At 25.0% G+C, this 13825-nt stretch overlaps 1 protein-coding gene across 2 annotated transcripts in view; it reads left to right on the top strand.

Annotated features, from left to right (window-relative positions):
- The window catches only part of LOC136091334 (uncharacterized), an 82541-nt gene that overhangs the window by 49572 nt on the left and 19144 nt on the right, over window positions 1–13825 (top strand). For both annotated transcript variants that reach the window (XM_065818764.1, XM_065818763.1), the window contains exon 4: window positions 10390–10429. In XM_065818764.1, coding sequence (XP_065674836.1) covers window positions 10390–10429 — 40 coding nt within the window. The remainder of the gene's footprint in view (window positions 1–10389; window positions 10430–13825) is intronic.

The raw sequence follows: 13825 nt of genomic DNA, 5'->3' as shown, positions 1-13825 counted from the left end.
GATAAAATTATTATCATACTGCTAAGTACGTCTCAGCATTATTTTTGTAATTTTTCTATTTCATTAAATATTTTGATCTCATTAGTAGTATCTTTAAATTCCATAGTTGAAATAAATGTTATAAAGCTGCCGCAATTCGAAAAATGGCTTCCAATACTTGGCATGTAAATTTAATGTTGTTACATTCGATCATCAATTGGAGTATGTTTACTTTTAATACTTTGCATATTGTCAATTTTTGTTTATAAATAATTTTTGATTTTTTAAGATTTTGTAAGTGCTCTACGCCACTACCCCAAAATGAAATTATTTTTTTCATCAATGTTAATTGAAAATGTTAAATATTTTTATTTGTTAGTTTTTTCTTTGAGTGTATAGGTTTATTAAATACGTTCATATGTTTTCGATATGTATGAATTCTTTGCTGACAGTACTTGTTGCAACTTGTCTAGTTGCGAGCCAGACACTAGCCTGGTGTGAATGATAAAAATGAAATGATCTCTTTACCACAACCAACTTCTTACATAATTTAAAACATTATTTTCTTGTGATTGATACTTGGTTTTTGCTTTATAAAGTTAAGTAAAAAAAAATATTAAAATTTTAATTAGCTAAAAACGTTAGGTATATGCAACATATAAAAACGATGTCAATGTTTTTACATATTGCATATACCTAACGATATATTCTATACTGTTACATATATTGCATATATGTAACGGTAACTCTACCACCTTATTTAAACACAAACAAAATAATAATCTGATATTAGCGTTATTGATAAAAAACTAAACAAAAATTTAAATTTTTGTATACAATAAAAAAAAATGTGTTGTAATGTTTCAACAAAAAACAAGTTTATTATTGTTCACAAAACATTTTTGAAAACATATAATAAAAATTTAATAAAATTTGTTAATACTCAAAACAGTGCACATTTATTAATTTTCAAGTTTTGATTGTATGCAAAACTTCTTTCACAAAAGTGAATAAACTTTTGTGAAAAAAGTTTTGCAAATTTAACATTTTAATGTTTTAACGGTTAGAAAATTATAAGAAATAATTCAAAGATGGTTGCGTCAATACCTAATAGTGATACTTCGCGGAATTTTGACATTTTCTAAATTTTTACAAATTTTTTTTATTACTGACCACTAAACTTTATGATAACAAAAAAGTTTTTTAACTTTCTTATTTGTCTTTGAATGTTGTGCATTATTTTTAAATAACTGTCCTATAATTATTTAAAAATAATGCACAACATTCAGGTTCTAAAGAATTTAATGCTGAACGATATAAAGAGGAGATTCAGAGATTTTTTTACCAGGTTTCACAAAATTTGTCAAAGAAAGCAAGTTTATTCAAAGATTTTCAAATCAAAAGATTAATCTAAGACTCATATAGAAATTTTTAACAGGTTTTATAACATTCGTCAAAGAAAACTGAATATATCACTTCAATAGAAGTGAATATATCACTTTAATAAAAGGCAAAGAGTTGTTCTTGAAGACATTGCTTCTACGTGGCTTAGTGTTTTAAGTGGTGTACCGCAAGACGCCGTCCTGGGACCAATTTTGTTTTTAGTTTATGTCAATGATCTTCCGGATAAACTAAAAAACAAATGCAAGCCCTATGCTGATGATTGCTAAGTTTTCCACATAATCCGTGATAACTGTAGTAATGATCAACAGGATGACATAAATTCTATTTTTAATTGGTGCAATGGCTGAAGTATGCAACTAAATATAGAAAAATGTAAAATAGTGCATGTCAATAAAAGTAATAAATTAAATAAAAATATCAATAGATATTACATTTCTGATTATCAATTGAGTACTGTGGATTGTGTAAATCTTGGTATCATGTTTAAAAGCGATCTGAAATATGGTCATCAAATATCTGCGTGTGTTTCTAAAGCAAATAGAATTTTAGGTTTTATCCTAAAATTCTATTTGCTTTAGGCACATTTTCATTTTTAAATGCTGATACACCTCATCTAGAATATGTGTCTTCTAATTGGAATCCATTTTTTTTAAAAGACATAATTCTTATTGAAGGAGTACAACATAGACCAACAAGACTAATTCCAGGATATTCAGAGCTTCTTTATGAGGAAAGATTAAATAGACTTAATTTAACAACCTTATATATGAGAAGAGAAAGAAACGATTTAATTAACTTTTTTAAATGTCTTAGTAATTCTTATCCACTAAATACAGTATCTTCCCTAAGGAACTTTTGTTAACCAACTGGACCAGCTGGAAGTGTTCGTGACTATATCCACAATCATAGATATACTTCTAAGATCCGTAGACACACGAGTAGAAGGAATTTTTTTCCAATCATGTTATTCCAGTTTGGAACAATTTGTCGTTTGATGTCAAACTTAATAAGTCAGTGTTAAACTTTAAAAAAAGTCTTGATGAACTTTATTATGCGAATTAAAATTTCAAATTGTAGTTTTTAAACTTGCTGCTAAAGTGGATTACTACTCAGTGAGCATTTGCTCACCGCAGCAATTAAATAAATAAATATAAAGAAATTGATGCTATGCCATTAAATGCGTTACATCGATTACGGTACTTAAAGAAATTGATCAATTTCATAGCATCGATGCTATGTCATTTACTGCGTTACATTCTTACTGCCCTTAAAAGTCCAGAATAATAAACTTACGTTAAAAGATTGTTAATTTTTTTCTGTATTCACAATTCCAAGGCCGGAACGTTACTGCAGTCAAAAAAGTTACTTTTTTTTTTTCTAGTTTAGATTGCAACTTCTTTCTCATCTCTTTACTATATTCCATGGTGGCATTAAAACTAAGAGGATGATCAAATAAACTATCAACTACCTAAAACTAACAGCTAAACAAATTGATTACTCAACAAATCCAAAAATAATTTTTTTTCCTTTTAATGCATATATGGCCAGACATCAAACCACGGATCTCTGAGCCAAAACACTAATTGTTTCATGACGGGAGCTTTAATAAGTATTTATAAAGAAGTCTAAAAAATTAAAATTAATTTAATTAGAAATAATAAAGAAAGCAAACATTTTCAAAAAGTTTAATAGAACTTTAAAATTATTTCAAAATTAAAAAGCACTTTATTTTAACTTTATCAAGTTATTAATTAATAAGTATTATAGTTATATCTTATTTTATTGACTTTTTTGACTGATTATAAAATTGATATAAAAGTTGATTGAGTATAGCAATACTAAATAAATGAAAATTATCAGCATAGTTGATAGATACCAAAGAGCTAATAAATTGAATGATAAAAGCAATTTCTAACTAGTTAAATACTGAAAAAGATAACTAAAAACAAGAATACTGACAAATTCAGTATTCTTGTTTTTAGTACTTTAGTTTTTAGTATACTAGATAAAATAAGTCAGCGCCTTATCTGTTCTAAAGCACTTATAAAGATTTTTATAGTGCGTTTTTAAAACGCATACAAATTTTTAAAACTTATTAACAGCCGTGGTCAAATACGTAAAATCAAATTGTATTTGCGTGGTCATATTATAACGTGAAATCGCACGCCTTCCTGGCCAAGCCTGATAAAATGTGATATTTTTTATTAAGACAAGCAATCAATTTCATGAGTTTAAAAAATTAATAATATGTTTTGTAATAGAGTAATATTGAATTAGCTCAAAGTTTATAAAGAAAAGGGAGGTTGTTTTTGTAATAAATTATGTTTATGTACGCAGAAAGAAGGTGGGTGGAATGGGTTCATTAAGAGCATACAGATGTGTACAACGGAAAAAAGAGTGTGGTAATAAGTATGTGGTTTTACTTCATACATATTTTATAAATGCCCTTTAAAGAATGATTCAATAATTAAAAAAAGTTTTTTTTATTGGTGAAGTTTCACATTTTGATATGTTTATAGTATCATGCAACAAATATAAAAAGTGATAGAAATACTTTTTATAAAAATTTGCTTTATTTTTATTTGCAGCATTCAAACAGCTGTGGCGCTTTACTCAACAAATCCAAAATTGTTGTTGATAATAATACATTTTTGATGATTTTTCATATTAATATGTTTGGAAATATTTGTTGTGAGTTTGTTGCATGCCTTAATTGTGCTGCTTTCGCTGTTGTTATTGATCAGAATGCAAAACGAATAGGTTTTACACATTGGTTTCATATAAATTGTTTAATGTGTGGTTGGACTAAACTTTTTTATAAATATCCTGAGACTTCCTACAAACCAGAAAGTGGTTTTAAAAAAGTTCAAAAATTAGTTTAGTAGAAGTCCTGTGCATAAGATTCTATAAACGGGTCGATTGCAAATAAGAAGAAAACATGGTATAGTATTAGCCATATCTGGTGATAAGTGTATTGGTTAGGTAATAAAATCAAAGCACTTCTTTCGATGCAAAATATTTAAAAATTTTATAAAAACTTTTATAGCTTCATCTCTCTCTCTCTCTCTCTCTCTCTCTCTCTCTCTCTCTCTCTCTCTCTCTTTATATATATATATATATATATATATATATATATATATATATATATATATATATATATATATATATATATATATATATATATATATATATATGTATGTATATATATATATATATATATATATATATATATATATATATATATATATATATATATATATATATATATATATATATATATATACATATATATATATATATATATATATATATATATATATATATATATATATATATATATATATATATATATATATATATATATATGAAGTGAAAATTATCTAAAACTGTTGCCACAGCTTCTGAAGTTTTTCTCTTCAAACCAAAATGTTTTAAAACCTTCAATCCTTTTATAGTTTCATCTATATATATATATATATATATATATATATATATATATATATATATATATATATATATATATATATATATATATATATATAGATGAAACTATAAAAGGATTGAAGGTTTTAAAACATTTTGGTTTGAAGAGAAAAACTTCAGAAGCTGTGGCAACAGTTTTAGACAATTTTCACTTCAGGCAAATGAAAAAGAAGTCCATGGATTGTAGAAGAGGCTTAGAAAAAGATTGCTAGCCAAGTGTAAAAAAGTTTGTGGTAACTTAAAAAAAAAAAAATGTTATTTTTATCAAACCGGTTACTAACTAGATTTAAAATTTAGTTCTTGCTAACTATAACTTATTTTTTTATTATTTTTTCTTTGCATTATTCTTTGTTTTTAATTTTTTGATTAATTGTCATATTTCGAGATACCATAACTTCAAATAAAATTGAAAACTTCACAATTTCAAGTTAGTGTTTATGTTATAGTGTTTAAATTTCTGATGAAAGTTCAGCTAGTGTTGAAATTTGCGTCACCTTTTTTTGATAAAATTGTAGCAATTTTGAAAAGCTGAAATAACTCTTTTGTTGAAATGCTCAAAAATATCCTATCGATCATCCAAAACATAATATAATTTTATATGTATAAAATTTAGAAATTTAGAAACATCTACTCAATTTATATTATCAGTAAAAAGATATATACTTCATAAAGCAATAATTTTTTTTTAAGGCAAACTAATTGAGTCCAAATAGTTTTTTTCAATTTTAAGTGATTATTCAATTTGAATCAATAAAAAAATTTTAATTCTATTTTAGATTTAACGTTACGACTTTCCTTGATTTTTCTAAAGTACCTAGAGTTTTGTAGATATATTATTATATATTATTATGACATGGTCAACTACAAATCAACAAAAAATTTTTGTCTACATGTATTAGTAAAATTGCAGTGTTTTAAGTTCTATTATTCATTTATATATGATTCTACCAGGACTAAAAAACGAATAACTGTTAGAGATAAAATGATAAACTAAACAATAAAAGAAAAAATGATATAAAAAAAAGTTGCACTAAAATCATTAAAAGTTGTTGCTAGTCTGCTACTAGTTTGTTGCTAGTTTGTCACTAGTCTGTCGCTAGTCTGTCGCTAGTCTGTTTCTAGCTTGTTGTCAGCTTATTCCTAGTTTGCTGCTAGTGTGTTGCTAGTTTGTTGCTAGCTCATTTCTTAGTAAAACAACTGTCTCTTCAACTTTTAAAAACTAAGTCTAGAATTTTGATTTACCATACAATTAAAATAATTTTGACAGGTTTTAGTGATATTAAAACCTGTCAAAATTACTTAACTATAGCATAAAGTTTACTTGAATATAGCATAAAGTTTACTTGAATATAACATAAAGTTTACTTGAATATAACATAAAGTTTACTTGAATATAACATAAAGTTTACTTGAATATAACATAAAGTTTACTTGAATATAACATAAAGTTTACTTGAATATAACATAAAGTTTACTTGAATATAACATAAAGTTTACTTGAATATAACATAAAGTTTACTTGAATATAACATAAAGTTTACTTGAATATAACATAAAGTTTACTTGAATATAGCATAAAGTTTACTTGAATATAGCATAAAGTTTACTTGAATATAACATAAAGTTTACTTGAATATAACATAAAGTTTACTTGAATATAACATAAAGTTTACTTGAATATAACATAAAGTTTACTTGAATATAACATAAAGTTTACTTGAATATAACATAAAGTTTACTTGAATATAACATAAAGTTTACTTGAATATAACATAAAGTTTACTTGAATATAACATAAAGTTTACTTGAATATAGCATATTTAATAGAATAATAAGTAGTATACTTATTATTCTATTAAATATGCTATAAAGTTTACTTGAATATAACATAAAGTTTACTTGAATATAACATAAAGTTTACTTGAATATAACATAAAGTTTACTTGAATATAACATAAAGTTTACTTGAATATAGCATATTTAATAGAATAATAAGTAGTATACTTATTATTCTATTAAATATGCTATAAAGTTTACTTGAATATAACATAAAGTTTACTTGAATATAACATAAAGTTTACTTGAATATAACATAAAGTTTACTTGAATATAACATAAAGTTTACTTGAATATAGCATATTTAATAGAATAATAAGTAGTATATTGAATAATAAGATTTCAGTGTTAATAATAAAGTTTTAATTTTTCAACTAATTATTTTGCCCTAAAAATGTTTAGTTTCATTAGCAAATAGTTTTGCTTTTTTTTTCGCCGTACTTAGCCATTATATTACATACAACCTCATTTTATGTGACCTTGCATATTATACTTAAGCATGGTATATTGTCAAATCAACACCTAGTTTATACTAATCTCTGTTTTATAAAGTACATTTTTTGATTTATTATTTTTCACGTATTCTTAATTGAAAAACAGTTTCTTAAATTAATTAACTAACATCTCGTTAATTAATTTAAGAAGTAATATTAAATTCCGTTATTTTATTATTCTATCTTTAAAATTCTGTTATAGAATTTAGTTTCATTAAAAATACCATTATAGAATTTCTATTAACATTTCTATATACATTTATTTAAGAAGTACCGCTTATATAATTTAGTATTTTAGTATTTTTCGACAGAGGCAAGTAATTTTGAAGTGGAAAATTAAGTGTAAATTATTAAGTTTCGATGTTATTCTCAGCAATAAGTGATTTTTTTATATGCATATTATTATAAATCAGATAGTTATAATTTACTTGATATTATTACCATATATAACTTATGTTATATATATAAAAGTTGATTATCAAAATTTTTAGATAATAAGTGAATTATAGTTATGTTATATATAATATTTATTAACCTTATTAATTTGTACTTGGTCGGGACAAAAGAGAGTATTGAATTATTGAGGAATACGAATTATTAATGTTGAATAACACAGCTTTTATGAAAAAGATATGTTAAAATTTTTGTTATACGGATGAAAAATTTGATCGCAAATGATAGATTGCTGATGATAGATTACGTAAAAACAATAAAAAGATATCTTTATTTATTTGACAATACTTCTCAAGCAACCCAACTAGAAAAAATGTTATTTTTTTTAACTAACTTAGAACAAAATAAGATTTTAAGACATCGCATTATAAAAAATAACAAGATAAATCGCATTATAAAAAAAGTACAGATATTTCCGCAAATCCTTATGATCTTATCATAAGGATGGTTACTTTTAAATAACAAAAGTAATCAATGGTGTTTGGAAGTTTGACACTGGAAATGGCTGAGTAAAAAAAGTCATGCTAATAGCCTGAAATATATTGAAGCATGTCAAGTTTACAGTTATTGAAAATAAAACAAGACACTTTATGAGGATACAAAAAAATTAATTTGTCATAAATCTTCATTTCGGAAGTTGGCATTACAATCGTTATTGAAAATCACTTTAATGCTAACAAAAAATTCACTTGCATTTAGAGATCATAATGAAGTGTTGTGAGATAAAGTTTAAAATGACAATTTTTTCCACAGGTTTATTTGCTGTCAAATTATGACGATATAATGAAACAAGTACTTAACAAGCCAAAAGGCACTATAAAATATTTTAGCCCAGCTATCCGAAATGAATTGATTCAATGCTTAAGCTAATGTTTAAAAAACACATTATATTGAAAACAAATGAATCTCTTTTTTCCTCCTCTTATAGCTGAAACAACTCAAGATGAAACTAAAATAAAGCCAATTAAGTTTAATTCTTTGATACGTTCACATAATCTGTAAACAGGACACTCAACCTTGTCAAATAGAGATTAAAGAAGCATTTTTGGATTTTTATGAAATGAAGGATCAATTATTAGGTTTATTATTACTTAAAAAATAAAGTTATAGGTTTAAATAAGTGCCGTAATCTAAACAAAAGTGGTCACGTTAATAGATAATCTGAAATTCATGTTGAAAGATTTTAGATCAAAATACGATTTAATTAAACTAGTGGCTAGTTTAAATAAATTGTATTTCTATTTGCAGTCAGTGGCAAATAAAACCAATTTTTATGTTAAAGAGGCAGTCCAAATATAAAAGACATTTAGCGCGTTCATATTAATAAATTCCATCTTATCATTGGATAAGTGGGATTTATTAATATGAACACGTTGAAAAAGATTTCAAATTAAAGTATTTTACAAAACCATAGATATCGTCTATGTACAAATATGCTGTAGATTTACTGGAATGGGAAAAATTTGAAATCTTTTAAATTTTATGCAACCTCAAAGTTTGATAAAGTTGTCGGAAGATGAATTAATTAAATTAGCTTAATTATTACAGCAGAATTACCCAAAAAGTTTGACAAAAAGAAATTTTCAACCCAAAATAATTAATTAAATCATTCTTATTAAAAATGATATCACAGAAACAACTACAATAAAAGATTTAGCCGACATACTGCTCATCAAATACAGCTTTATTGACTTTGACTTTTTAGATGTAAACACAGCAATATTGCTATTTATGACAATACCTGTAAAGTCACTAGTGCAGAAAGATTCTTTGGCAAATTAAAGTTAATCAAAACATATTTAAGAATTAATTTGTCTCAGGAACGTCTAAAACATTGTGCAATTTTAAATATTAGAATTAGATATAATAATTGCGGAATTTGTGAATAAGAAGGCAAGAAAAATTCATATTTAAGGTTGTTGAATAAATAAAAAGCTTCTGACGATATTCTTTGATTTTTTTTTAATTCTTGATAGCATTCTAAGAATACATCTAAAGATAGTATAGCTGCTATGAATTTAAAAGTTCTGTTGTCATAAGTGAGATAAAGGTAGTCTTGATATTAGGTATGCTTCCCTGAAGCATAATTTCAATGTCTATTTGTTTTTATAAATTTTTGGAGAAGAGATTCTAGAACTTTTGGCTAATTTATAAAAGAAATATGATTTATATACTTAATCGTATTTTGTTAACAAGATATAATAAGCAATAACTGGATATTTTATTTTTAACCCCTTAACTGCATCTGGCAGATATATTCTTCTCTGCAAGGTATAGCTCTCTGTGTGTCTGACAGATTATTTTGTTTAATGAAACTTTTTTAATAAAACATTTACAGTTTATGGCGCACTCTATAAAAAAAAAGTAAACAATTTGAAATAATCGTAAACAAATATATTTTGCCGTAATAAAGAATGTAATTTTTAAATCTTTACCACAGTTAAAGGGGTTAAATGAAATTAAACAAAATTTTTTAGGGGAGAGCGCCACGTTACCTTTTTATCGAGGCAAGGATGAGGGGGGGGGGGATATTTATAGTTAAGCCTCTGCGTTTATCATGGTAAAAACAATTAATAAAAAATTATATATACAACTATTTAATTATATACATAAGAATTTCTTTCTTTTCATTAGAAATCGCAATTTGTTAAATTATATTTAAAAAAAAATATTAATATAAAAAGATATAAACAATGACCAAAATGTATTTATTATATTTGTTTAAAATTGTCTTTATTAGTTTGCGATATAACAACAATGCTGTCCACCAATAGTTATGAGTAAGTAGATTTTCATTTAATAACTAAATAATTGTTTTTAGTCTAATTAATTTTGAGTCTAATTACTCTACAGTTTCAAAGCCCCATTTAATGTTGCCCTATTTAATCGTTGCCTAGAACCCTACAAACTTTAAGAACAACCGTGGTTGAACCTCACTTGTTGCCAAGCATGAGCCTTTATTCCATTGTTGTAAGATTTCATTTCTTTCTCTGTTCTACGCGTAATACCATGGTTACTGCTTAAGCAAACTAGTATCTTTTGTTTCATTAGCCAAAATTCAATCTAGTGAGATTTTTTTTACCGTAATGACAACTTTTTTATTGTAACTGTTTTTTCATTCTCTAAAAACTTTTATTAATTTAGCTTTTTACTTGCACATGTTTTTTGGATTTCTCTCACATCTTTATTTCCTGATTTATTAAATTAGCTGTTTTTTTTAACTTTTATTTTGTTGATTAAACAATATTACAATTTTTCATATAAATTAAATAACATCGTAAACATAAAAAACCTTGATAAAAAGCGTTTTTAATTTTTTTTTTATAATAATATGTATATATATATATATATATATATATATATATATATATATATATATATATATATATATATATATATATATATATATATATATATATATATATATATATATATATATACTGTTATAATCAGTCAGGGACTCAAAGAAGGTAAGGATGATGCGTTTATCATCACAACCTTTTCATAGAGCCCCTTTAGTCACTCATTAAAAAAAAAAAAAACACTTTAATTTTTAAAGTAAAATAAAAATTCAATTAAGCAAAAACTCTTTTTTTTTTTTTGTGTAAAAAATTGAAAAAAAAATCTTGAAACAAATAAGAAAAAAAAGGAAGAAAAAATAAAAAAAAATTAAAAATCTGAAAACATATACTGTAAACTATAAAATATATGTCAGGAATTAAGGAGATGCATTTTAGTTTGTCGTTTAAACGATGAAATGTTTTTTAGGTCGTTAATATTTTTATTTTGGAAATGGTTCTACATTGATGGACCACGGTTTGTAATTAGAAAACTTGACTGCTGTGATTTAATTCACCCTAGGTAAAAGTTGTACCTTGTATTTGAACGCAGGTTATATTTTTCAGAAAATGATATCAAGAAATTATCTGAAAAAACGCTTGGTAGAAGATTGTTTTTATACTTATACATAAAAATTAATATCTGTAATGTGTTAAGTTTCTCAATATCTAGAATTATCATGCTTTTCATCACTGGGGCCAGGTTTACTAACCTATTTAAATAATTAATTGTTTTGCATGCATGGTTTTGCAGACTTTGCAATTTTAGCAATTTGGTTTTATGGATGCTGGCCCATACAATACTTGCGTACAAAAGCTGACTATGTACAAGGCTAAAGTAAAGCATATTACGTGGTTTACTATCGAGAAAAGGTCTTGACTTAAACAAAACACCTATTACAGAGGACACCTTTGTTTCAGAAAGACCAATATGGTTTCTCCATGACAAATTTTCATCAAAAAGTACTCCCAAAAATTTTGTGTATTTTTCACGTTTAATTGTATTTTTATTAATAAACAGTTTAGGCAGTTTTAACGGAAGATTAATTGACTTTTTTTTTTTTTTATGAAAAAGAGTAAAGCTATTTTTTTCTCAATTTAGGGATAATTTGTTTGCTATGAACCAGAGGTTGAAATTTTTGAGTTCAATATTCATAGTTTTAAACAAAGTCTTTGCATCAGGATGATTAAAAAATAAATTTGTATTGTCAGCATTCATAATTGTAGATAATTTTTGGGAAGCTTTATGCATATCATTAATATATATTAAAAACAATAATGGACCTAGGATTGAACCCTGAGGAACTCCACACGTAATATCAAGGGCTCCAGACTTTTCTAGTAGTACAAAGTGCTTTCTGTTAGACAAATAGCTTTAAATCCACTTAAATGTTGAGCCTATTATGTCAAAATATTTTAGCTTGGAAAGTAAAATACTGTGATCAACTGTATCAAAGGCCTTGGAAAGATCAATAAAAACTCCTAATACCAGTACATCACTATCAAACGACTTATATATTTTGTTAGCAAGTTTAATGATAGCATGTTCAATTGAGCAATTGCTTTAAAACCCAAACTGATTTTTGTATAATAAATTGTTAAATGTAAAGTACTTATTAACTCTATTATAAATTACTCTCTCATATACTTTTAAAAAAACTGGAAGTTGAGAAATAGCTCAGTAGTTAGAAACATTATTGCAATCACCTTTTTTGAGAATGGGATTAATTTTGGCTAATTTAAGTTTGTCAGGGAATATGCCATTTTCAAATGAAGATGATATTAAATAAAATAATGTTTTACTAATGCTGTCCATAACATCAATAGCTACATTACTGGAAATACCATCATATTCACATAACTTGTTGCGTTTAAGTTGAATAATTGCTTTATTAAATTCAAGTTTAGATATGTTTTCATTATTTATACTAGTGTTGGGTTTTTCTCCCAAAAAATTATCAAATGTTTTATTTGGTTACGCAATGTTAGAAGCAAGAGAGGGACCTACATTAACAAAATATTTGTTAAATTCTTGACATATATTTGTTTCACTTGTTATAATTTTTTTATTGAAAATTAATTTTTGTAGTAAGCAAGTATGCTAATTTACATTTTAAGTATATAAAAGAAGTAATACATATAACATTTTTATTTTATGACTATTTTTAAAAATAAAAAAAATATTCATTTTTTTCCGTGATTGATGAATACTGTAATTTTAACCAACAAAATAAATTAGCCTGTCAGTTTCCAAAGTTGCGAGACTGCTTTACAAAAACAAACAAGTTCCAACATGGCCTACTTAAATTACACGGCCTGATTTGTTGCATTTTCCGTATAAAATTGAGAGGTCAGTTATTTGCGGTTTTATTATAAAGGCTTGAGATTTTGTTATGGTTAATGGTCGTGTTTGCACTATAAATATTTTATACTTATTTTATTAAAATTTTAAATAGTAAAATGTTAAATAGTTAGATTTTTTTTGAGTACTTACACTAATTTGTGCTGGATTTTTTGCTAATTGATTGCCTGCCTCAGTTTATTCCAATAACACAGAATACTGAAATAGGTTTTCAGATAGCTAAATATCAACAACTTAGCTACTAAAAATAAACTTTTATGTTGCTAAGTTTGCCTAAAACTATCCATTAAAAATAAAATCAAACGTTTGTAATTTTGTATTTATTATAATTGAAATTGAAAGAAGAAATCCCTTTTTACTAGGAATATTAATTTGATCTTTGTCTTTTTTTTTTTTGAATTCTTTCACTTGTTTTTTCTTAACTGAATGTGCAATTTCTTTTTACAAATTATGATGAAAATATTATTAACAATGCG

This window comes from Hydra vulgaris, chromosome 15, assembly GCF_038396675.1.
Source record: "Hydra vulgaris chromosome 15, alternate assembly HydraT2T_AEP".
In the NCBI taxonomy this organism is placed as follows: Eukaryota; Metazoa; Cnidaria; class Hydrozoa; order Anthoathecata; family Hydridae; genus Hydra; species Hydra vulgaris.
Note: the sequence above shows the minus strand (reverse complement) of the source record. Positions and strands in the feature narration are given on the sequence as shown.